General features: G+C 33.9%; 1 protein-coding gene and 1 long non-coding RNA gene across 2 annotated transcripts in view; one reads left to right on the top strand and one right to left on the bottom strand.

Annotated features, from left to right (window-relative positions):
• ADGRA1 (adhesion G protein-coupled receptor A1) overlaps nucleotides 1-27,249 on the bottom strand; it is a 274,315-nt gene that overhangs the window by 92,534 nt on the left and 154,532 nt on the right. Inside the window, exons 11-12 of the mRNA XM_027908838.1 lie at nucleotides 26,850-27,011; nucleotides 22,402-22,617 (exon numbers count right to left, since the gene is read on the bottom strand). Coding sequence (XP_027764639.1) covers nucleotides 22,402-22,617; nucleotides 26,850-27,011 — 378 coding nt within the window. The remainder of the gene's footprint in view (nucleotides 1-22,401; nucleotides 22,618-26,849; nucleotides 27,012-27,249) is intronic.
• On the top strand, nucleotides 432-18,496 carry LOC114071149. The gene is made up of 3 exons (XR_003574007.1): nucleotides 432-535; nucleotides 13,405-13,543; nucleotides 18,029-18,496. It is a non-coding gene; the product is annotated as an uncharacterized LOC114071149 (long non-coding RNA).

Here is a 27,249-nt window from a genome sequence, read left to right as displayed (position 1 = left end):
AAACTGGTGGAGGCTGGAGGAATGTTCTCCTCTCCAGGGTAGCCCTGTTCCTAAGTCATTGCTTTTAGCCACTGCGAAAGACTGCGTAACAATTTGATTGGTCTTCAGTCTAGATTGCATTTGTGGAATGATGCAGATATAAACAATGTATCTGCTAAGTAATTTCTCAGAAAAACGTGGATATAAAAACGAAAGGCAAAAATTGCAAAGGAACTAGCAGGTAGATATAATTTTGTGGAGATAATTAATGCTGGTATATTTAGACCACGATGTTAAACACAAATCTCTCTTTCACTTTTTTTGCTTTTGTTTTTACTGACAACCTGTTACTGCTTTGATTATCTCTAGGGAATTTCCTTCCCTAGAGATAGGAACACATGGTCCAGTCAGCAGGATTTTTACACAGGTGTTCAAAGTCCAGGAAGAAGTTCAACTTTTAGCTACATTTCTAGCATGTGTATGCCTGCACTTGACTTTATCTGCATTGACTTTTGCAGATCTTTCTTTTGAAGACTTGATCAGCCTGAACCTTCAGGTAAATATAGTATACATTTAAGTTCTTAACCATTCAAATATCTGACTGAAGGTCAAGCCTATTAGACTTGCTTCAGCTCACATCAATTATCCCTCCTATTGAAGGTGATGTAACTATGATTCCAGCTAATTAAGTCTGTAATGTTGAGATGGAGTGTTTAATAAGGCTCAACACAGAAGAATCAAGTTAACTCTGTCAATCTTCTTTGCTATAATGCATTTTGTTATATAAACAGTCCAGCAGCCTAAAATTTGTAGATTTGCGTTTGGGTGCCTTTTTCTGATAGATACAGGCGAATATGCTCCTCTTGTGGTAAAATACCCTTCAGTGGCATTGACCTAAATATATCCTAATATTGAAAAAGGTAAAGCTGATTTTACATTCTAGACATCATTTATCACCTGCAAATAGAAAACCAGAGAAATATCCTCCAAGCAGCATCTGGATAATAACTGTAAACAGAGAAGTATCTATCCAGTCATTCTTAGCAATCAGTGTTAATTTTCACTGTCTTTGAATAGCTATAGATAATCACATTCTTGTTAATTTACAGCTATGTTCTAATCCTTAATTTAAAACTCTACTGAGATTTTTATTTTAGTACCCGAACAATCAATCATTTGACAATGTGTGAAGTGGCAGAAGACTACTAGTAAACCTGAGACATAGGTTTTGTCCAAGGGTAAACATTCAAAGTGGAAAAGCAAGGAAAATTGCTAACTAAAGGGACAGCTGAGCAGTAGCCCATTGGTGGGTGGCTGGTCATAATTTCTCCTGTGCACATTGTCATGCAGTTCCCCTCCATCCTCCTGGTTTTCGGTTACACCATCTGAAAGGATATAGACTCTGCTATTTGGAAAAGTCAAGAACACTTTTTCTTCCTTTCAGGGGAGGATTAGGAAAATTCCTGTATTTTTTCTTTGTTTCAAAGCACAGGAATGAGCTAAGCCAACTTATTGAGGTAATTACATGCAGTCTCAGCTCTGCTTGAAATACATAATAGAGGTGAGTTGGACCACAACACTAATCTCTAACTTATACACCTGCCCAGAGTTTTAAAGTTGGACTACACTGTACTGTATGTTACGGTTAAAGCTTTTTGAAATTGAAATGGAGACAGTTTGAATTAGGAAACAAACTCAGAATAAAGCTCAATTTAATTTTCAGTGTAAACACAGAGATGGAAGTTTTGGTCTTTAGAGATGGAATTTCCATTAACAGTCATACACGGGACATTATCCTGGTGAAACCAACTCACCAAACTAATCTCTATGATGGTATCTAGCAATGAAGCATGATTCTGAACAACCAACTACACCTTTGTTATAAAAGCTTAATTGTTCTTGGGATTAGTCAAGATGATGTGTGTTTCATAGCTCTACTTTATCAGTTCTCTCTGTTCTGTGAATGAGCAGGGCAACTTTATCTTAACTAAAGAATTTAAAGCACAGCCTTGATTTCCCAAGCAGTGAGACTAGTTAATATGATAGCACCAACTGGTAAATAATATAGACTGCTAAAGTTATTATAATAGTATCTCAAATTCTGAGTGGAAAAAAAAAAATTGTCCTAAAACTCCTCCCTTATATACAAAATAGCGTATTTACAATTGTGAGTCTAATCCCCTCCTCCAGGCAAAAAACTTCTAAAATCATTAATATTGAAGTGTGAAATTCCATTGATATTTCAGCAGATAACTATTTTGAAAAACAAAATATTCTTGTCCTACTTCAGATGAGCTTCTAAGTTTTAACAAAAGCATTACGCCATTCTTGAAAGATGGGAGAGACACCACAAAGAACTGCAAGTCTATCATGTAAAAAGTATATAGATCCTTACAGAAGGATCCCTTATAAGGATCTGGTAAACCCTTGTTCACTTGAAATCTTGTTCATTCTGTAAATAAACATGTAATACAGGTCACAGCAGTGGAAATCAAAGGAACTGTGATGGTAGCAATGGGAAAATATGGACTTGGAGAGTAGGTCATGTGACTCAAGATTTGCATTATGTGGCAGCCTTTTTTTGAATTACTTTATCTTGTGCTGCAATACCTCTTTTTAAGAGGATAATATTTCAAGTTCCTGTAATTTAAAACAAGAATGAAAGCACACCAGCGATTTCTAGACATTTCTGTGATTTATCTAGTATACTACGTAAGTTCTTGCTCTGGGCATTCAAAATAACCACGATAAAGTCAGGATCAATATATATATTTTCATCTTTCATCTATATAAATATTAAGCTTCTGGTTTTATGCAGTGATCATGATCCCCAAAAGGATTATTTTTAGTCAACTACTAAGATATTTTTAAAAAATCAATAAGAAGACTGATATGTATCATAAAAGATCCATAAAAACATATATAAGATTTCACTCTTTCATTGGGATAGTAAATGTTAACTATTTCTCTCAGCAGAGCAAAGGACGTGCAAATTTAATTGAACGTATACTAAATATTCAATTCCTGTCGAAGAGAGGTGAAAGATAACATCAGCATTCATAAATCAGTGCCTGTACATCTCATCAATTAAAAAAACCCCAAGGATAAATAATACTTATTAGCCTCACACAGGTATTTTGAGACTACCTGGTTAACACTTACAGAATGTGTTAATAATTAATGCACTGTCACACATTCACTTACTATATATAATTACCACCCACATTAGAGAAGGTTTGCCCACTGGCAAAATAGAACTATTTCTATATATAATGGAATGTTATATGAAAGCAAGCAAATGCATAAACACCTATTTCATGTATGAAAACTCAAAATAACTCCAGTAAAGATCTGGATTGCAAGTCTCTGATTCCCCCTACTTAACACCATTTCATTTTAATCCACTTTTAAAGCACGTTCTACAAGAAAGGAAGCTCTTACTCCTGTGGGAGATAAGTGTAAGCGCAAAAAATGGAACAGATCCTGGAAACATTAAAATTAATGATGTCTGAGAAATCATTATGGTTATAAACCTTGAGCCTGACAGTTTTAATTCAAAGCTCACAAAAACTGAGAAATAGTTAAATAAAGTGAAGGACCAGATGGTCTCAGCCTTCAGGGAATTCACTCTAGACAGATAAATTGGGAAACAACAGTCAACAGTCAGAAACTAAAGATATTCTGAAGTGTTTTGAAGGGTCTGATTTCTGATGAAAAACTTGAGAAGATAATTATTCTAGAGAAAAGCCAAAAAACTAGAGTGTTCATGAAGATTGTTTTTCCAAGAGATTTTTCAACACTTAAATTTGAAAAAGGTTCACACTGCGTATCTCTATGCCCAAATACAGATCACTGAAATGAGTTATTTCTTAAGAACAGACATCAGTACTTATATTTGTAATAACAGACTTTTCCCCAAGTAGCTCCTTCTCACATACACTCGTAGACACATGTATATATATCCTATAACAAAAGTTTAAATTATTTTATAAATTATACTTTTTTTACTGCTTTCCCCTGTTTCATAAGACTGTCGGTAGACAAACACTTATTCAGTTTCCATTCCTTACATCCCTCATCTCTAGTAGTATCTACAAGTCTTCCTCTCTTAAAAGGAGATAAAATTACATTCCTTTTTTCTTCACCCTGCCCCTGCCTGACAAGTAAATATTTGCTGCCCTAAGATGCTGAGAAAAAAATCTTGCACGTGCATTGAAGTACATAGAAAAAAATGGTCCCCAAAATTTATAAATCGCTCATGGTGCTTGCAGATCTTCTCATGAATTTTGATAAAAGGGTCCAATTCTTTTTTCCTCAACGAATTTTAAGACAGAAGTTGGAATTTTAATATATTCAGGCAGATGAGTAATTGTTGGTTCCTTCTTCTCTTATCTCAGTACCTTTCTCAAAAACTGTTTATATGTTATGGCAAATGCTGAAGCAGTAAGTTTATTTCAAGCTTTTGAAAAGCCATGGAACTAACCTATATATGTGGAAGAAAGAGCAGCAGCAAAATTTACTGCTCTGCTACGTGCACACCATGTGAAAGTAGGTAGGGCATACTTTTATTTGTATTATGTAAATATTTCACATCAAACTTATGCCCACTATGACAGTAAAGAAATTATTTATATAAAAATTAAGATAAATACTAATGCTTTTTTTCTGTGAACAGACTTCAATTTTATTTGCATATCAACTACTCAGCCTTTTCAAAACTAACACTTCTGATGCATCATTTATCGGCTAACTACTGCAAGCATATTTTAAAGTTTCAACTCCTATTTTCTGTTATTGTATACTAATTTTCTATAAGTAGGCTTGAAAACAGCCATCTGACATCATGCAGCCCTAAGCCATGTACAGATGTATATGATTTCACAGTAACAGATCTGCTCATACCTGAGTCCACTGATTCTTCATACGGAAAGCTGGATATTTCTAGAGACAAACAGAAGTGATAAATATCTCACTTCTTATATAAGTGTAGGTATATAAAGAGCTCATTTACTTCCCTGATAAGAGGTAGTGATACTGAGGTCTTAGGAGAGTTTATATTTACTTCATAATACGATTTTATCCATCACTTGGCCTTAGTCATACTCAATCTCTTTGATTCTGATAAGGTCAACATGGAATACATCAGTCACACCAAGTAAATAATTATTTATTTCAGCCTTGTCTAAATTTGGTCTAGTGAACATTTTAGAAAAAGAAAAAAAGCTCTGAATACTTCTAACAAGAATAATGACAAAACAGACCTCTATTTTCCGCAGAAATAAGAAAAGCAGAAAGCCCCTACATTGCTCTTCATGCTAATATCAACAATGCAAAGGTGGGCACACCTCCCTTAATCAGTCCTTTCAAGGAAAGGACTCGTGGTTTATAATGCTGGTAATGACAGTCATTTCTCCCCACATATTACCCCATGGCCAGTAATTAGGAAAATAGAAGTTTTAACGTTTCTCTTTGGCTGATTTTCATGACTATCTAACAATTGGAAGTTACTAGCCTGATATGAACTAACATTTGTGAAAGTGGAAAAATAAGCAATTTTTATTAATATAAATGATTAATATATTTTATATTAATCTGATTAATGTAGTGCTGATTAATATAGTTTACCATAACTAGATTGAATTGTTGCAAATAATCAGAGATCAGAGACCCTACAGAAGGACGATTAAATTGCAAACTAATAATAAAAGATGTACTATTCTACTGTTTAAATATGACTGTGGGATTTCCTATTTTATTTCTATTTTCCATTTTGTTACAATAGCACATTTAGTTTGATTAATTTTTATATTTAGGACTCAAACATGTTGTTATTAAAAACTGAAATGGTATGGTTTTAATGAGTAAGGTCTTATCCAGCTTCTCTTAACTTACATCAGTGGTAGTAGTTATTTTAATTTAAGTATTTATAGAAGCTAACGGAGCAGTTGCTGAGCTATTTTTACAGGGTTTGTATTGCACATGTTTAAATAACAGAAAAACTTTCCTCAGTAAAAAGATTCTATGGCAAATCTACAATATAAAGAACTTCTGGCTCAATGTGTACTATGTATCTCTTTTTTCCAATTATCTAATCTAGTTGTTTTCTAATTATCTATCTAGCTGTTACAGAGATGGTCTCCAAGGAGTCTGTTTAATGATCATTCATTGAATTTCTTTAATTTGAAGGAAAATAATTAGTGCTTTCACAACAAAAACAGCAATGATGCAAAAGCAAACAGGTGAATACTAAATAGATGAATTGAAGGCTGCTCAGTTAATGATGTACATAACACAGGTGTAATATTTTGACTGCTCTTCCAAGTTTGCAGCAAAGATTTCAAAGCAAAATGAAGAATTTCCTACACCTGTGAAGTCTGAAAGTCTTACCTCCACATTGCTTTTCTGGCTGAATGGTTCTAAGATCATGGAAAAAAAAGTAAAAGAATAAAGCTCCTGCAAAAGGGAACTGAGGAAATATGTACACAGTAAAATTTACAATATTCTTCATTGATCATTAGAATTTTGATCTCTGAAAATTGCACATAATTTAATGTTATAAATTGTATTTAACTTTTATTTTCTTCATTAGGGAAATATACTTTGCCTGTGGCTTCTGCTTCTCAAATTCTCCAAGAACATCTGGAAATAATACTTTCTATCTATCGAAGTCCTTCCCATGAAATCCTGGGAAGGTGTGTTACTGGTACACAGCCACAACCACTTCTTCCCCATTAAGCTACATGTGCATACTATGAATTATGACTTCTCATAATACTGAGGCCCACAAGTCAATCTTTACATAAAATTTCAGGAGCAGTATCAGTAGGTTACGCTCTTAACTATTTTGTTAGGAGACTGTAGTATGCTTTTCGGAAACTTATTAAATCAGAATAGTATCCTATTTTGCTAAAAAAAATGAGAATTCTTGCTTTTCATTAGAAGCCAGCTTTTAACCTGAAACTGTATCTTAAAAAACCTTGTTCAACAATGGTTAATTTTTTTGACAGAATATTATCTGATAACCTAGACAGATGATAAAATCCTCCTCCCTTTTTCACTACAATGTGTGTTACTTGTCAAAAAAACTAAGTTGCATCTCCATTACTCCAAGCTTACTGTAGGTTTATCAGGGGTAAAAATGGACCCTTCCTCTTGAGGAAAGATACTTCCCTTGTGTTCTATCAGTTTTTATCTCTGCATCAACCTGTTTTCAATTCACTTCACAAAACAACCTTTCTCTATTTTACATGCATTATTGCAGTGCCCGTACAATTTTGCAAGCATGTATACATTTCTAAATAGAATGATAATAAAGATATTGCTGTGTTCAGAGCTAATTTGATTATTTTTCAAATTATGGGTCATTTTTTGTAATACCTGACCCTGTACACTTTCAACATTTTAGTAACATTTTCAATTTTATACTGACCTGTATCAGTGTCTTAGTGTGGGCTACCTGTGTAATGGAACTCCTGACATGAATTTGTCCCTAGCAATGTGAATTAGTATTTCATTGTATTTAAGGAAAAAAAAAAAGAAGAAAAGAAGAATAGTATTAATACTAAGTATGGTGCTTACCTAATTCCCGTTCTTTGTAAACTGAGATCAGAGACAGTACAACAAATTCTGTCACCTGAGAAACTTTTGATGGGTTCTTTGAATTTGAAGAAAAACATTGAAGTGTTCAGCCAATAAATTTTTCTAAAAACTTGCCCAAACTTGTTTGCTTATAGCTTCATCACGTAGGTGCATAAGCTGCCATTAATATTGCTGTGACAAATGTAATTTGGAATACTTGCAAGAAATCTTATCTAAAGGGAGGAATAAATGCATCACCATCAATGTTCATAAAGCTTTAAAATTGTAGTTACACTGGAATGAGGATTCACAGAGAATAGTCAGTTAACAGTGATAACTGATGGATATAAGGTTTTCTGAGTTACGCTGCACTGGAGAGTAGTTGGGAAGAGTAATGATTATAGGAAACTACTGTGTCTAACTTTGAGCTTCAGTGAATGTGAGGTTAGGTGTGACATTCAAGGTTATGGCAGGCGCCTTACTTTGCTTTTTTGAGGCACGTACCCGTTCTCAGCTATTTTACTTCGGGAGCTCATGGAATTGGTGATGTGACATGAAGAGTCCTCTGCAGAGATTTACACAGAGGCAACTGTGTATTACCTTGTTCGTGTTGCTCCCATTTTTGAACTGGAGCCTTTACTCAGCTGAGTCTTCATGTTCCTAAATGTTTTTCCAGTAATGACATATTTTTTATTTTGATTGTTGGCTAAGTAAACACCCAATGCAAGAAAAAAGCCAAACTGCCTTCTTTTTCTCCAGCAAACAGACATCTTTTTAAATTTACCAAAACCAACCATGATAGACAGTCTGCCTAATGATTTGTATAGTATTATATGCATATTGCTAAGAGTATCAGGGCAAGACTATTCAAAAAATTACCAAAACAATTCAGTAAAAGTTTTATTATTTATCACATCTGAAAGTCCCACTTTTTTTTTTTTTAGATTTTAATTGAAAAATGTCACATTCAAAATAATTTTAACTGTCGGCAATCATAACTATAACTTTTATAGTTGCTGAAAATATAATTCCTCTACCAAACTTTCAGTTTGTATTACCAAAAATACCAGGAAAAGCCCCTATACCATAGACCATTGAAACCCTTCTCCACCTAAGGGAGCCTTTATTTGAAAATAAACCACTGATTTCTTGAAAATTTCTGCATTGCAAAAGCATAATTGTGTATTCAGCCTTTACCTGGACAGCCTCTCTATAGAGAGTTTTCCAGCTTGTTACAGAATGGCAGTCACCTTATCTGCAGAGTCTAAGCAGAAGCACCACAAGCAGCCGAAGGGCAAGATGTGCCTGACAGCTTTTTTTGCCAAGAGAAGAAAAAGAAAAAATAGCCCCAAAGAGCTAAGTATCAGCTGAAGTGATAAGCAGTGCATTAGTACATTATTGGAAAAAGAAACAAATTACCTGATTAGTTTCTAATGTATTGCCTTCCTCTAGAGAAAACAAAATCAATGGAAAAATAAATCCTAAAAAAAGGGACATAAAGAAGATCACAGTAAAGGAAAGAGAAATAAAAATGTCATAGAAGAAACTGAAAAATTATTGAAAGAGAAGCAGGTGAAAACAGATCTGATTAAATTAATTTGTACTGATTATTCAAGATTTGCTCAGTGAATAAGCAATTCTTCATGGTCAAGTCTTTAAAAGGTCTGACTTAAGCTCTAAGGAATTCTTAGGCAAGGATAAAAAAAAACAGATATAGATTAACTTTTTTTTTAAAGACTAATTCTTCAAAACATCATAAGAAGTAGCATTTAATAAAGCAAGAGGATGGCATTGTGACAATGTCAGAGCAAATGAATTTGATAGAGTAGCTGATCTTGAAACAAATTTTAGCTCATTTATAGAGGATTCTTCTCTTACTATGGATTCCTGTATCTAATGCTCTGGGAAGTTCATCAGAAAAAAATGGCCTGTCCATCCTATGGCAATAACCACTGAAGCAGGATTTGCTACTGTAATATTCATGTACTTAGCCATGGACTGGATAACAGGGACAGCTCTGATGGATTCACTACTTTAACTCTCTTTCTATTCTACAAGTCTCACAGCATGCTGGAATACAAAAAATTCCAAGTTTATCTGAATAGAGATAGATATCATGAACCTGTAAATGAAGACACTTCTTTCTAACAATACGAGATTTATGTGTCTTTACAAAACACAGTCACGTAGCCAGCAAAACTTTCTGTGATTAGGCAGGAAGTAGCAGGATTTATTCCAACAAATAGTCTAACTGAATCAGCTCTAAGCATTTATCTTGCTGCTTAAGGGTTATAATGTGCTTGTACTACAAAATAAGTACTTATGAGCCAATACCATAAGAAAATATAAACAGATATAAGGTTTCAAAAGCTGTCTTGACATGCTCTGTTAGCAGATTTATGAAAATTTTATGTTCTTGAGGGTCCTTACTGAAAACTTTTCCTTCTTTCAGCTTCATTCAAGGCTTACACGCTTGTTTACTCTATGGAGATAAAACTGGAGGAATTAATATGCATTTTTATTAAATTTTAGGCTGTGCTTTTCCTGGGTTGGCTGCATGACCCTGTTATGTGAAATAACTCCAGTAAATTTATATTTACTGCATTTTCATTTTGTTACCATTTACAGCTCATAAAAAAAACAACCCTAGAATAACTTCTTCTATCCTTTCATTGTATTTTTTATTTTAAATTTATTTTTATTTAAAGGAGCAAGGTACTGTAAATTAATTACTAAGACAGCTACCACTATGTAACAGTATGAAACTGTTAATGACATCTTAAAGATCTTATGGTCAAGCAAATCACTCTGAGAATGTGTTTAGGCTCCGAAGCCTTTCCAGTGATTTCCAACCACCGTGTTTTGCAAACGTCCATTTCAGGTGTTACGTAGCTTTTAGAGTTATAGGGATGCCATGAGGAAAAAAGTATACAACACTTTTCAGTATGTAGTTCAACAGTGAAAATTACCTACCTTATTTCTTACTGGGATAATGAGAGGTTAGTCAGTCCTGCTGCATGGCTTAACAGAAGAAAACACTTGCAATAAAATGCAATAAAAAGGTGAAATGGAGAAATATGGAGAGGAAAAATATGTTTTCAAGACTGATTAGGCAAGAAAGACAAAGTTTTTCTATATGGCAGAAGTATAGAATGAGCCTCTGTCACCCCACAGGAAAATCTTTGGGAAAATCTGGAGAGTGCACATGTGTTAAGAATATATGCAAGTGATGATCAAGAAAAGTTATTAAAAGTCTTAATTTAAAATAAATTAATAAACTGTACTTAAACATTTCTATTGATATCTTCCTTCATAACTAAGTGGCCTTAATTCAATTTAGCTGAATTCATTTATAAATTAATTCAATTCAGCTGAAATGAGTCAAAACTGATGCCGGATAAGGGTACCTACTTAAGAGTTTCACTTAAACACATTCAAAATTCATTCAGATTAATCTTCCTCAAAACCATTAAACTTTTTACAAAGAGAACTGAAGAAATGATGCATGGAGTGACACGAGAAGCTGTTAGCTCTAAAACTGTTAGCTCTAAAACAGCATCTTCAGCAGAAGAACTTACTATTTTTTAACACATTTTTAGGCATTGTTTCAAAGTTCATGCATTATTTCAATATATACATATTGAAACCTACAGAGAACATAGGCTTGTGCTCTTTCAAACCCTTTGAACTATTAAGTAAAATGGAGTTGGTACCACTATTTCTTTTTTGCAAATGATCATGGTATGCTTTCATACCAGTACAAAAGAATGTACTAGCAAAGCTAATGACACAACAGGAGAAGGAGTTCTAGTCCTAGAAGAGTTTTCCTACACTTTTTTCTTCTTCATAGTCACAAGAAGACATCACCACAGCTGTATGTGAAATCTGTTCCTTTCTTGCACTCATGATGTTTAATTTAGTGTCCTAAAGTTTTGAACCTCACTCCAGTCCTTGTTCACTGAGCTGAATAAACATCTCCTCCTTGACTTCTCAGGTTATATAACAACTTCACATGACACATCTGCACATAATGCCTACAGAAGGTATATTTTTTTTTTTATTATTCTCCTGCCATTTTCCAGTTGCAAAAGACCCGTTTAAAGGAAGTTTATTCTCAGACCCTAATAACTATTACTTCCATTATTTGGAATGAAATATAAGACAAACCAATTTTACTGTTGTATCACTTTCAAGGATACTGAGAAATCAGCAAATACATGCTAGCTCTTACTGACTGTATAAACACTCCTGAAAAGAGAAGGCATATTGGAAAGAAAATCAAACATCATCTTGATACCTTATTCTTCCCAGTGGTAATAGTATTTCAGAAGACGTGGGATTGCCAGGGCACATCTACTACTTAAGCAACTAGTACTAGCATAAAGCAGAACAAATACATTACCATATCAAGAATGAGCAGATGATTAGATGCAACTGGTTACCAGTTCATGCTTATAGTGTCTCAGCATGTACTGAATTATCTTACTTTCACTGATTATTTAAGTTTGACCTATATTAAAGTATCCCTGAGCCTAGTGCTATGTGAAAAAGATAACCTTTTAGTGCTTTTCAAATGAAGATACAAAGTACTGCCCTAGTCACTTCATGTTAACCTTTTTCTTCTTAGATAAGTGCTAACAAACTGGGTATTTCCAGGAATACAGATTGCTAGTTAAAATAAACACAGATTTCAGTGAACTCATTTCACTGGGATTATACAATGGTAATCAGGCCCAAATAGTATAGAATGAGGTTTTCTAAGTATTTATTGCAGATAGTCAGTTATCAGTAAATTTTAACATCCACTGCCAGTTTTCAACTATGTCCAGAGTGATGGTCCACACTTTACTGAATTCCCAAAAAACAAAACACTGAGAAGCGCTGTACCAAAAGGTATCCAGTGAGTCTGATCCTCTTTGAAAGTTCCTCACAGAAACTCTAGCAATTGCACTGTGAAGGACAACTTAATGTTGAAGCTTGGCTATGCCATTTGATTTGATTTGTTATTTTACATCATTACAATGAACTCTAAGGGTGAGATGCACTGTATTTAAATATATTCCTGTTGGACATTTACTTACTACAGACTTCATTTAAATCAGACATGAAATTTCTGAAAAGCAAGGATTAAAATATAGATGGCAAATCAATCAATTACACTGAAAGTCCACAGAGACTGAAAACCATAGTTCTGGTGAAAAGGAGCTATTAAAACAGGAATATACATTTAATCCTATTTTATGTGGAAATTAAGAATGTACACATTTAAATGATCAGTGCCACTTAAATAGTATATTTGATATTCTGTGGCATATCTGTAGGTGACTGATATCATCAGAAGTGCAGCAATAAATGGTGAAGAAACACAACATAGCTGTAAATAACTCTTCAGTTCAATGACTTTGATAATTATATGCAACTTTGCTAGACTATATTTAGTAAGACTTTTGAATCTGTTAAGACACTTTACACAGCACTGATCAAAGGGAGCTTCTGAAATACAGGAGGCTTTCTGTAATATAATGTCACAGAAAAGTGATCTTTTTCTTTAAGTGTCACGTCCGAAGCTTACTCTTTTTCTTTTAAGAGTAGCAGCATATGCCGGTCAGTGAAGCATACACTACACAGCTGTTACATCTACTGTATGACCTGCACATACCAAATTAGTCATTGTGTTTTGCAATTCTGGTTCATCAGAGTTTTGGTCTGAGGAGCTTTAATCTAAATTTAGGAAAAGAATACAATTCATTGTTATCTATCCATAATTCATAGTCTCCAGCCTGTTTTGGTCTAGAACAACCGGCCAACTTTTTTTCTCCCTCTTTTTTCTTCTAAGCAGTAATGCAGGATGTATGAAGAAAATTCTAGCACAAGGATTAATGGCAGAAAACCTCCAGGACTGCACTTTGATACTTAATGAATATGCAATTCCGTGCATACAGAGAGGACATTAACAGACTTTTCAACAATCGTCATCACTCCTCAGGTTTGTACATTTCCATTCTTATTACATTAAGAGCGATTTCTACATACAAGAACAAATATAATAAAATTGAGTGAATAAATAAACCCAAGTGTGGTACTTTTAAGACCTAAAACATTAAGTTTTAAAAGTTTTGATTTTTTTTCCAAAAAAAGGGACCAATTTCACATCCTGACAAGCTTCATGTATTGCCTGGATACAGTCTGTTGCTGAGGAAATCCATAAGGACAAAAGGCGCATGTAAGAGAGACGTACTTGTTGGTCTCCCAAAGCTTCTAGCCTATTAGACTCCTACCAGAGGTAAGAAACAAGTCTAAATTGAGTTTTGCACTGACCATTGCAGCTTTTCTTGTATTCCTACATTCAACACTTTTCGCTAGCATTTGAAACAATGTTAGATTCAAGTTTGTTACTGAAGTACTGAATATTTCTAGCCATTTTAAGTACAACTGCAATTTCTGATTAGTTATTTTTTTAAATTACTTTTTAGTCACTCATTGATACGAACAGAAGAAAGTGGTACAAGGCCTGGATGAATAGTCATTTAAACCCTTTTGGTTTTCTCAAGTTCATTAAGGAAATGTCTACGTTTCATCATGAAGTTCTCTCAGAAACAAAGGAAAGTTGTCTATGAGTTTGATTCACTGCAAAGAGATCGTGAAGCAAATTAACTTCATTTAGAATGGCTGTCTGTGTACGAAGTCAAACAATATCTACATAAACTTCCTTTCTCTGTAAAGCAGAGCTTAAGTGCTTCATTAAAAACTAATCTGGCATTAAAACCAGTAAGTTCCTTCACAATTTGCAAACTCAATTAACATTAGTAAGTTCCTTTGCTGACAATGTGGGAGAAAATAACAATAATTTAGAATAATGAATTAATTCTTATGTAGCACTACGGAATTTTGAAAATGGGATTTTTATAACTCACAGTCAGGAACTTATGGTATGATCCCATATGTTCTCTCCAGGTCTGAATGTATTATATTCAATTACAGCTCAACTAATTTACAAGCTTTCCTAGATATATATTATGCCAACCATACATTAATCAATAATGAAGAAAGAGTTCCCAGTATAAAGATGAATCAGTAAATCCTTCAACTCAAAGAAGAAATGTTAGATTTCTACTAGTATCTACTTTTATTTGAAGTAACAAAGAAATCAAGGTTGAATTCCTTCTCCCAGCTAAGCTCACCAAAACCACAGAAACAGCACTCTGTCCAATGAAATAATTTCTTCATGAACAGCAAACAGCAAGGCAATATTGGCAGCAATATTGTATCTGAAATTTCACCTCCTGTGTCACAGAGACAGTTCTGAACCATACTAGTCTTTTCACACATCAACTCACTGGTATAGTCATCTCTTCATTAGTTCCTTTAAAAGAAGTATTCCACATAATTGCACCCTTAGGTCTACCCTGTGTCTCGAATACAGAGGAAACATACACAGTTCTGGGATGGAAAACTTGTATTCCACTGCTGACTTCCACTGCATATTCAGTAATGACTACCTCTATCTGGCTATATATAGTCTCTGGAAAACTCCTACAATATAGCAATTACAGCATCCTAACTACCACATAGAAGATCACACAGATTAATTCCTCTACATCCACAAAACCAAAAACCACTCAAAAATCTTTGATACGTGACCTCATATACTGCTGCATTAAGAGGAGTTCCAGTCGACATGGTCACTTTCATAAGGAAAAAGACATTACATTTCAATGACACCTCTATGCCATTTGCAGGGTTTGAATCCTCCAAAGGAACCTCCTCATCTCTGTGCTGCTGGCCATTTCCTGTGATTATCACACACAGCTGGAAAATCAGGAAACAATTAGAGTTCCTAGGTGAAGAACTCACATTCAGAAAAAAAAAAAATCCAGCCATATCATCTCCTAATAATCAAAGCAATCTATTTACTGAACCCTTTATCATCATCAGTGGTCCAACAAAAGCCAGCAAACCAACACTGAAAAGACTAAAAAAAAAAGAAAAAGGAACTACTTCTAAACACACTTCTACAGTTACTAAAGTTAATCATTTAGAAATTGGAAATGCCTTCTGTAACAACAAAAATAGGTATCAATCAATTATCTAAGCAACCATGTGGTGAAAAGATTTTGAGAATCAAAATGTAATTATTTAATGGATGTTGATGCATGTTTGTTGGATAGCATCAATCAACCTCTGAGAAAATAAAATAAACTTCAGAAAGAAGAGGTTAGAAAAGAGTAGTCAAAAATATTTAACTTACACAGAGTTCTGTAAAAATGTGAAAAGTTTATAATTTATGCAGTAAGAAAATTATGAGTATTTTATTTTATATAGTGAGAAGACTGGGGTTTAAGTCCTCAGAAGTCAAAGCAAAACTGGGACTTGCACGTTTACTCAGCATTGTACTTGTTCATTATTACCTTCGTACCATTAAATTAACTTAAAATATGTTCCCACAACTAATGTACTGTGTTAATAACTGTTACAGTGTCAACGCGTTTTTGTTACGTGATTTATCTTAATTAGAGTCCAAACTATTATTTAACAGCAGAATGCACATGAAGGAGTCTGATAGTTTATAAGAAGGACACTAATCTTATAATGCCCTTTGGGAACTCCCAAAGAGAACTTTCCTGTAACAAGAGCAATGGTGCTGAAAATCAGTCTTTTACCCAACCATTGTGGATTACAGTGTGACAACACATCTCTCAGATACCTATTGACAGCACATATAAAATCAATATGATTCATGTGCTCAGGAACAGAAGCTTGTTTCACAAGAAAGCAAATGTGAGTCCAAGTAACAGAATTTATATCAAATGCAAACTGCCGTCTCCAATAGTCTTTTTGTCCTTATATTTATTCTCTTCAAGCTATTCAGAATTCTTTTCACTCCAGATATATGTTTGGACTTCTAACTGTACCTAACATTACAGGAGTATGACTAAGTGGCTAAACAACTTTAAGTTTTAAACATAATACATGTTTCTGAAACAGCAATGAAATTCAGAAAACACTTCCAGATGACTGATGTTATTTGCAGATTTAGCTTCTTATTTGCTAAAATAGAATTGGCAAAGAACATCATAAAAACACCAAAAGGACAGGAGCTTGTAATGACACATTTTAAAGTTTATTCTAAGCACCTATGAAACAGAAAAAAGTGCTTTTTCCATATCTAGTACTCAGTGTACAATCTAAATCGACCTGCAACCAAGTTAATGTCTGCACAGAAAATACTAGTTTATGTATCATACTGCTGGATGGTTTTACTTATTTTAAATTTTATGTTAAAACAAGGGTTCCATGGCTGTAATAAGAGAGATACCTACAGCTACTTTTTGATACTTCATAGATATTACATCTAAGAATAAGGAAGAATCTAAAACAAAAAATTGAAATGCAAAAATTATAATGAATGTGATTATTTAGAATATTGAATAAATAGATACTGTATGTCTTGATAGATTCTAAATCACAATAAAAACCAGCACAGAACTAAATTAAGACTACATTTAAAAGATTTTTTTAAAAGTAGAATAAATATAAAAGTATGAAGAAGGTAAAATATAATAAACTTTAAAATGCCTGCATCATGTAAGATATACCTTTGTGACAGTACCCACAACCTACTCATGGAGAAAGGAGAAACAGTCCTAGATTAGTGACTGTAAAATCAATTTATAGAATTTACACCCAAGCAAACTTTCTTGTATGTTCCCAGAGAAAATTTTCCAATTAATATATTATCCAAGAGAAGAAGAACAAAATGCTTTGGCCACTAAGATACACAGAGAAAAGAATAGAGAAAAGAGAAAAATGGGCAAAAAATTTTTCCCAAAGGAAAGGGAACAGGGTAAATTCTGATGCGTAACATGAAATGTCTTGACCTGGATCTTTAATCTTGACATGTTTGCAAAATATTTTACAACTATGTCAAGATTAAACAAAAATATTATGAATTAAAAATAGGCTTTGATGTATGTATTCCAGCATTGAGCCTAGTGTCTTGCTGTAATATGCCATACCTACGAACTGAGAAACTAATTTTTTGTTTGCTGATTTCCTGCTTCACTTGGCAGTATTTTCTTTATTGAATGCTTTCTGCAGTTGTAAAAATTAAAGAATTAGAAAAAAAAAAAAAAAGAAAAATTATAATCTGGTACTAATCTGCATGATACAGACATAACTCAAAATTCATCATATTTGATGAATAAAGTGCTGCAATGCTCTCTAGGAAGCAACATGTGCTGGGAAATAGGAGGCAATCATGATGAAAATGATGATGCCAATTCATGCTACATTCATGATGCCTATCAACCTACTAGTTATTACATGGTAGAAAAAAGAAAACAACCAAATTACCCTAAAGATATACTGTGACACACTGTAGTATAATGGTATTTTGTTGAGTATGTTGGATGGTATTTTCTTAATATGATGTATGTGGCTATGGAATATTTCAAGTGAATCTTCTCAACAGGAGACTGAAAAACAACTGTGCAATTTTTTAATGTAGAAAGAAATGAAAGAAGATCTGGAGTGGAGAATATCTAATATGATAGACTGAACTAGAAATATCAAAAAGAGTCATCTTCAGTGCAAGTTGCAGGAAGTATACTCACTTGTATTACATTTTCCACAAATTTTGAACATTATTTGAATTCCAAGTTTCCTTAGCTCATCTCTACATATTGAAAAAATTCTGTACACATGCATCCTGAACATGGAAAAATGTATCTTAAATGCATAAGCAACTCAATGAAATTATTAGCAATAATTTTCCCCTTCACAATTCCTCTTTGTGTTTTTAATTCTGTGCTTTACCCTACCCTCTTCGCACTTGGAAATCTTTGCACGAAGTTGTTTTCAGCACTTCTGGAAATTTTACCTATGCATTTACTACTATGTATACAATATATCTATGTTCCTACAATTAAAATTTATTTTCTGCAAGACAAAAAGCCTTTTCTTGCATGGATTGTGTACTTTCCAGTACATACCTGAGACAAGAACGTTTCTAAAATTGTATAATGTCTCAATTTGGTATAAGCAAGTAATCACAGGATTTTGTCAAAGCACTTTAGAATTTGTTTTTGTAGTTAGCATGTCTGGTACCAATTTAACTTTTAACATTTTATCACTTGGACATCACCTGTAATACAACCTGACAAATCAAAAGGTCAGTCTGGCTCAGGGCACAGAAGAAATAAATAGAATTGAAAAGTTAAATGGAATGCATGGAGACTATTATGAGGCATTCCAATTTCAGAAGTCAGGGATTACATAAGAAATATGTATTACTGAAATTTCAAATCTTCACTTCCAATTAATTTGTGTGTCAGGAGAATAGAGGAGTAGACTTTTCATTTGACAAGCATTCTCAACGAATCTGAAACTGTAAATTATGCTAATAAAATACTTTCCTTAAAGTTGAAGCAAAAAATACTGAATCTACAGTTCCCTATAAACTAAACATTTCATTACCAGGGTACAGGAAGTTTGAAGGTTCATTCTACATTGAAGCAATTTTATTGAGTCAGAGGAAGGTTTACAAGTGATTACCTTTGCACACTGGAGATACTCTGCAGGATCAGGCTGGAATAGAGATTAGGTTCAAAGTATGCTCCAGGTCTGATATCAAATGGGAACCAGGCACCGGATTCATACTGAATAGTACTAAAATTTCATAAACTATTCTCACATTCAAATGCTACAACAGCCTTGTTGATGCGTCATTGTTGTACCATTATCGCAATATTCTTAGACCACAGACAGTTCACGGGATAAAACTGTGCCTCAGGAGCAAAGAACCCTGTGATGGAATCTCAGTCTGGAGTCCCATACTGGGAAGATCCCCTTAAGCCTACTTTAACAGAGAAGAAAACAACTACTTTGTCGAAATACATGCTACTGTACCAAGAACACAGAATATGTATCTGAGCCTTTTCTTTCCATCCAGTAGAGTACAGTCAGGCAGATAAAGCCTCCTGCTAACAGCATCAGTGGGATATAAGAGAAGGGAGTCGGGTCTAAATCCTATCAGACGCAACTTCTGATCTGCAATAGTCATAAATGATTCTCTTCAGACTTGCAACTAGTTACAGAGTCAGAACTAGGTATAAAGATAAAAATTTGAGCATCAAACTGCAATAATAATTTGCTTTAGGGCATCTGAAAACACTGCAAGTTAGTCTATAAAAGATCTACCACATATTTGAACCACAGGGAAGTACAGATATATTTTAACAGCTGTCTCCTAAACTTCCCTGAATGGTGGATCTCTTTCAGTTCCTTCTAAATTACTTAATTTTCAAAGTCTATTCTTTTAAAACTGTTTTTTACTTATTTATTTAAATTTTGATATTTCTTAAGCTTTTTGGGGCTTTCATCCCATAATAACCAGATAAGGCTAAGTTATGTACCAAAAACCACTGACTAAATTAGCATCAATTTCCTACCATTGTCAGGAAATATCATTATAGGTAAACTACCAAAGCTTTGATTGCATTAACAAGACAGTTTATGCTCATCTATTACAGCCTTCCCCTATCAACTGACCAGGGTTTGCTCCATGAGTATTCACTTTTTTAATTGATTAGTGCAATTTGTTAACCACAGACGACATAAACTATTGTTTATGTTTAGTGTGCAGATGATGTTTAAGGAAGGCTACACTATTTACCCAAAAATATGTAAACATTCTCTTTTAAAAAGCTTTTTAAGCAATTTTTCACATTTTGATTAGAAGCAAACTAAATTTGTGATTATCATTTGTACTTAGTTATTTTAATTAGATTTTTTTCCTCTTCCTCATCATTAATTGTATGCTAAATAGAGGAAAATTCTAAGAATAAGCTCAGCATCTAAGATGAAGTTCCAAAGGTCAGATATAATAAAAGAAGCAATTCTGACCTCCATCACAAATTCTCTATTTTCCTAAACTTTGCATAGCACAGTCAAGGAGGTTTACTGTTTACCTCCACTGAACAAATATAGAAATAATTTTACTAGCGGATGATGATGATAAAAAATCCCATATTCTGTTATCGGTTAGAATTCTACATATCATTGCATACAGTGAAGAAATGTAACTAATTTCAGAATGAATTAAAGGAGCGCTTAGCCTAAAAGTTTCAGAGAACAACAGTGCACAAAATTTGCTTTACAGGATTAAGTTAAAGGAATATATTCAGTCTGTTTATTCCCATATCACATTTAAAACCTGAGTGCACCTTAGTGTTAAAATCTAAATCCATATAACTAACATTTAGCTAAATCTATAATCTCCTGTATTCTGCTGTTACAATAGTTGCAAATTCATATACAGGTGATAACTAATGATCCACCTAATAAAGTCACTTCTGTCAGAATATGTCACAAACTTCAAAAATTGCTTTGCATGGTAACAAGCTTACTTCCTCCTAGCTTCTTTCTTTATGTTATCAGTAGCATTTCCCTTTTGTATATTGTTTAAAGTCAGACAAGTTCAAAGCACACAAGGAAAGATTTTACTGAGGTCATTAAATTGTGACAATCTGATGACATTTTAGAAAGGCTTCAAATAAGTGTTCGAACTCACTCTACATATTTGACACATGAATGCTGATAGAAGAGATGGGAAATTTGCACTTATGGTAGGATTCTTTGTAACAGGAGAGATAAACCAGTGCTTGACCATCCAAGTATAAAGAGAATAATTTACTAGAAGTGTTGGTACTCAGTTTCTGGAGTACAAGAGATATTGGTAGAGCTGATAAAGAAAGCTTTCCAGTTCAGGTAGTCCCATGAATATTTCTGTGTCAATAATACTACAGTATATGCCAAAGAGTTCCAGTGTTGCTTCTTGCAGAAATCTTTTAACTTGTAGATCCCTGACATTTGGGTTTCATCTTATGGATGGCAAACTGACTTCTTTTCAGAGACAGTCTCTTTTCAGAATTTCTCTTTCATATAGATAGATACGTTAGCAGTGTCCACAGAAAAAAAAATGAATTCCATTGAAAGAAACAAATATAATGTACTCTTCCATTATTAAGATGATTCCTTTTAGCAGAAGACCCTGAGAATGCAAACTACCATATCACCGACTGCATAGTCAAGAGAGATAAAAATGCACTAAAGAGGAAATAACTTCAATCAAAATACTTCCAAATTCCATAAACTAGCATCAAAAAAGCATTATTTTTTCATAGTAAATATTTCAAGAAATAAGCCTATTAAAATGAGATTCAGCTGAAGGATAACAAAAATTCAACACTGTAATACTTAAATTTAATAACACGCTCGGCCAAATACAAAATTCCATTTCCTGCAAGATCAAAATTTAATTGTTCCACTTCATTATTTGATAACAGTGCATTTTATTAAAAGGTTTATTTATTATTTTCTTCAGCTACTACTCAAAAACTTGAGCATAACACTCTCCCTCAGTAAAAAGATGATAGTGCAATATTATTTAGTGGAAGTCAAGGTTATTTCTCTAAAAAATACATCTTTTTAATGCAAAATCCCCTGAGAGTGCCTCACTAAAACAAATACTTCTGCATCACTTTAAAGAGGTTGCTTACAAATAGAAAAGTTTTCAAAACTAGACCCAGAGATAAAAACAAGGCAATTACTCATTCCTATTCACAACCTGCACTCTGTCTTATATTAATGGCATATCCATTAGCACAACAATATATGTGACACCCAATACACCAGTTTAGGTCCACTTACATGTTGAAATTATTAACCACTTTACAATATTAACAACACATAAAATATGCATTTTACAAATCAGTATTCTGCCTAAAGGTACTAATGAAAACATGCTGAAGTAGGTAACTTGTATTCAGAATCATACTGACTTACCCTGGTAGAAGAATTCACCAAAGAACCATTCAGATTGCCAGTGTTGCACTTGAAATTCAAATACAGATCAGGATGGTGATTTGCTTCCCATCTTCCCAACTCAGGCATCGCTGCCTTGTCAGAATTTGCAGATACTTTTTGGAAGGCAGTGCAAGTCATTCCCGTGAAACTAGATGGCTTGATCATAAAGGCTTCCAGCGCAATATTACGAGATACCTGTGAGAACATTGAGAACAGTTATGTCATAAAGAAATCAGCCATAATTGCGTTACTCTACATGCATTGTGTATTTACTGCATTACTTTATAGCTGATTGTGCACATATAGACTTCTATATAAATTCATGGGGTGAAAAAGAAAACAGAATTTATTTAAAAATAGGATATAGAATTGTACAACAGCATAGTGGGTTTGCTTAAATCTTCCTTCCATAGGACTGTATCAGTTTTAGTTACTATTATATCAGTTTTGCAATTGTGTCATTATTAACCTCAATGGAATCTGGAATTAAAGTAATACAGTTATAAAAAGAACTAGAGACAGCAGGTGTAAGAATTATTTAAAAAAATGACCAAGGATGTGGTTTCTACCCCAGAAATGAAACAGAAACCTTAGCTATTTAGAGGTGTAATTTTTTTTTTAATAGATCACATTTTATTATGATATTGAACATGACTATGTGGTTCAAGGCAAGACCATGTTACAGGTAGGTTTGTGGCCTACTCTTTGACAAGGTGAATTGCCTACATGGAGGTTGTAGCAGAGTGCAGATGTGCATCTCTATCCTTACACTCGTACTAGGTTGATTAGCTTAGACTGGTACCACACCAATAGAACTATAAGGTTTCTGCTTCCAGGCATAGATTGTTCAGTAATCTGTGAGCGTATGTATTTTACATATTGACTGCAATATAAAGATACCTGAGTTAAGCCACACAAACCAGCAACTTTCGCAGACAGGTAAGTGTACCAATGGAGCAGATTCACATTACTGTACTTGCTTCTGTTATACTTATTAAAAACAGGTGTGAATCCTTCAGAATTTAGCACATTTTGCTGACAAGAAATGACATCGCTGAAGAAAACAGCATTAATTCATGCTAATAAATTAATTTAAAGAACATGTTTTGCATGAAAAAATAAGGGCAGGATAAAGGGTAGCCTAACTGTATAAAAATCACGGTACCAGAACAAATTAAATTTTAGCATGAGATACAGTGCATGACTTGCCAGTACTCTTTTGAACTTATCAAATGGTTTTTGAATGCACCTTCTTTAGTCACTGGTGATTCTGCATATTTCCAAAATGAAAGTACTGAAGTCTCATTAAGCAGTTTATTTTACTTTTTGTCAAAATTACACAAAATCCAGAAACTTATAATATATTCTAATACTTTTTATATATAAATAGTATACTTCTACTAATAAAGTAAAAGTACCCTAAAGATTCTTTTCAGTTGTTTCTAAATTACTAAAATCTTCCCCTTTCATACACAATTTCTAACTCTTCTGTCCTTGCTTGATGATTTTTTCCTACACTTCAATGAAAATGTCAAAGATCAGTAAGAATCAAAAAACTTTTGCATTAAAAATCTAGTGTCTGTTGAAAAGTCTGAAAAAATCTGAAACTAGCTTTACCTGTGCAATTTTTTGTACCATTTGTAGATAGCCTTTCAAGGAGTTACAAAATGTACTCCCTGCAGAATACTATAATCCATATCACAGGAATCAAGCTCCATGAGCCAGTTAAAGGTCCTGTGGTTAACAGGTTTTCTTTAATCTTGGAAAAACCCACTTAATTATTCATAGCTTTATGTTTTCTGTTATACAATGGGCATAACACTGCATTGGTGGGGTAGTGGTGAACAAAATGATTGCTGGATAATTCTGTATGAGGATACAAGTAATTTCACCATACTGAACCCTATTTTTTAAATTTTGAATATTAAATTCTTTAATCATTTGGGGTTTTCCAACTCCAAAATTTACTAGTAAAGGCCTCATATTGTCCAAACAGTGTGGACATGCCCTTCTCAGCACCTAGAAATAGATGGGTAAAATGCAAGGTGAACCAGTGTTCACTGTGGAGGATTGCAAAATGAGCTACAAAAGGGTTACAGATGAACCCAGAGCAAAATTATCCATGGAAACAAGCTTCAGTTAATCCTGTCTCTAAGCAGTACAGATGCAGAAAATGATTTGTTTGCCCATTTCTTAAACCTCTGAAAAAGGTACCGCTCAGCAGGACCAAAGGGGACTGTTACCTGGGTACGCTGAGAGCAGTGCTGAAGGCTGCACGTGCTGAGAGCACAAACAAAGAGCCATGCTGTCTAAAATACTCTGGTAGTCTCAATGGCTGGAGAGTTAAATGAAAGCTCTTCAGGGGCTGGGTTTTAAAACTATTGCATGTCTGAGACAGAAGAATTGAGGTAAGTTTTACCATCATTTGTAGTTATCAAAAGGCAATCTTCCTTTTCAAAGTGCACATCTGACATGTATACACAGAACTAAAACAAAATCAGAAGTGCCTCACAACAACACTGAAGAGGAATTCATTTGGGTGTGCTAGCCATACAGACCCAACCCAAGAGCACTTGGCTGCCCAGGCACCCCTGGCTGCTAGTGGACACTACCTGCAGCATGTTTTGTATGCCATTAGACAGCAAGGGAAACTTTAGAAGATCGAAACAAAGTTATCCACCCTGCTATATTTCTGACCTTGAAATCAGTCATTCCACAACCTCACGGAACGGGAAAAACATTTTTGTCACCCCAAAATTGATAAAGAAGTAACAGTCATGGCTCCCAGGTAGCTTTTCAATGCTGGAACAGAGTCATGCACGAGACATGGCACTTAGGGACATGGCTTAGTGGCGGACCCAGCAGTGCCAAGTTAATGGTTGGATTCAATGATCTTAAAAGTCTTTTCCAAGCTAAACAATTCTACGCTTCAAGAGCTGACAAAACTTACAGAGTTACTCTTTTTTTTGGAAATTATACTATAATCTACTGGCTACCTAAGCTTTGGGGGTTTTATTTGCTGTTTCCTAAAATAAAGAAAGTAGATGCAATTTCTGTGAGACAGTTTGCTGGCTGGCCTCCCAAAGGAACAGACATGTTTGGTATTGAATGAGATGACACCAAAAATACTCCACAGCTTTATTTATTTACAAATTGCTCTCAATAGTAAACTAATTCTCCTACAGAAAAACGTAAGAAGCAAAAAACCAAAGCATGGCCAAGCAGTTAGTGACATAGGTCTTTGTTTGAGTACACAGAACTACTGAGTACATCGAAGTACATAAAATTACTGTTTTCAGTAATGTCAACAGCTTCCTGAAGCAGTGATAAAAAAAAAAAAAAAAGTGGCCTTTGTCACTTGACATTTAAAAGAAATTTGAGTACAAAACAACAGAGCCCTCCTAGCTATCACATTGCAAAATACTTCTACAGGGGACATTATTGTCTCTATGTATTTAATATACTTTTGGCAAATTTGATTCTTTTATGTAAATGCAAATTAAATAAAAACCTTCCTTTAGAAAACATTCCAATATATTTTTGTCTTTGTTTGAAAGACTGCTTTTCCAAAAACACACTGTGAAGGAACTAAGGCTATTGTGTTATTTGGCTCACTCAGTAATTCAGATAAGCTTGCAATTCCTTTTTTTTCTTTTACTTTTATACATTATTGCTATAATTGAAATGGTACTTGAACTCACTTTTAAATACTATTTTCATGTAAATGCAGTGGACAACTGAGAAAAGAATAAAGGTTGTTTAAAATCAAGCAAGCAAGCAAAATAACCCAAGGAGAGATAAGGCTTTGAAGTATTTACCTAAACTTCTAAAAGAGTAAGTTTCCAACTTTTAATTTCAATGTATTTCTGCTATTTAGATGTTGAAACTGTCAAAAAGACAGTGCCTCAGTGTCCAAATGTCAACCTCATCCAAGTGGCAGATTTGTGTAGATGAAGGCGGAGGAATAAAAAAAATACATATTTCAAACAGCTACAGTTTGCTTCAAAAAACTAAAACTAACCCCAAATCAGTACTGTTTATGACATGATAGACCTATTTTGATTATCTTCTAAATGCTTTAAGTAAGAATTGTCTAGAATTCTCTCGGAAAAGCATATCAAAATCTTCAGGCAACAAGGAATCGTGTTGTCTTTACTTAAGAATTTTATTCTCTCACTCACTCAACTTTGACCTTACAAAATAAACCGATATACTGTAGTGGCAATACAAATAGAAACTGAGTGAATAATAAGAACACTAGAAAGTTAATGTTGTGAACACTCTACTGTAACAATAAGTAAAATTGATCAAATCAAGAAAACCATTTTTAAATACTATCTGTGAGACTTAAAAAAATATTTTGGTCTTCCAAATAGAATTCAAGACAAAAAAAATCTTACACAAAGTTTTGCAATTTTATTAAATACCTTAGATATAACTTGAACATTGTTGGTCAATATTTGACTTGCAATGTGTTCCACACATCGCACAATCCTGGTGCAGGCTTTGTCTTCCTTTTGAGCCATCCACAACACATGGTCATCAACCAACATTATATTGCTGGCAATTTCAATAAGAGCATCTCCAATCTGGAAGAGAAAAAAAACCCAAAACAAAAATGGTATTGTCTGTAAAACTCCCAAAATAAGAAAAGAGTAGATAAGAGTACAAATGAAAGCAGGCACCTTATTTCTCATCATTGAAAGACAGTTTTGCTTTTATAAAGAAAATTAAATGGACTGAAATAGAAAAACCAAGAAAAGAAAGTACAACTCACATCAAGGAAAAGCTTATTTGTTCCCAACTTTAAAGCCTATCTTCTAGATA

This window comes from Empidonax traillii, unplaced genomic scaffold (genome assembly GCF_003031625.1).
Source record: "Empidonax traillii isolate 1590-97213 ecotype Southwest subspecies unplaced genomic scaffold, ASM303162v1 scaffold27:size3997909, whole genome shotgun sequence".
Lineage (NCBI taxonomy): Eukaryota > Metazoa > Chordata > Aves > Passeriformes > Tyrannidae > Empidonax > Empidonax traillii.
This window is presented reverse-complemented; position numbering and strand designations above follow the sequence as displayed.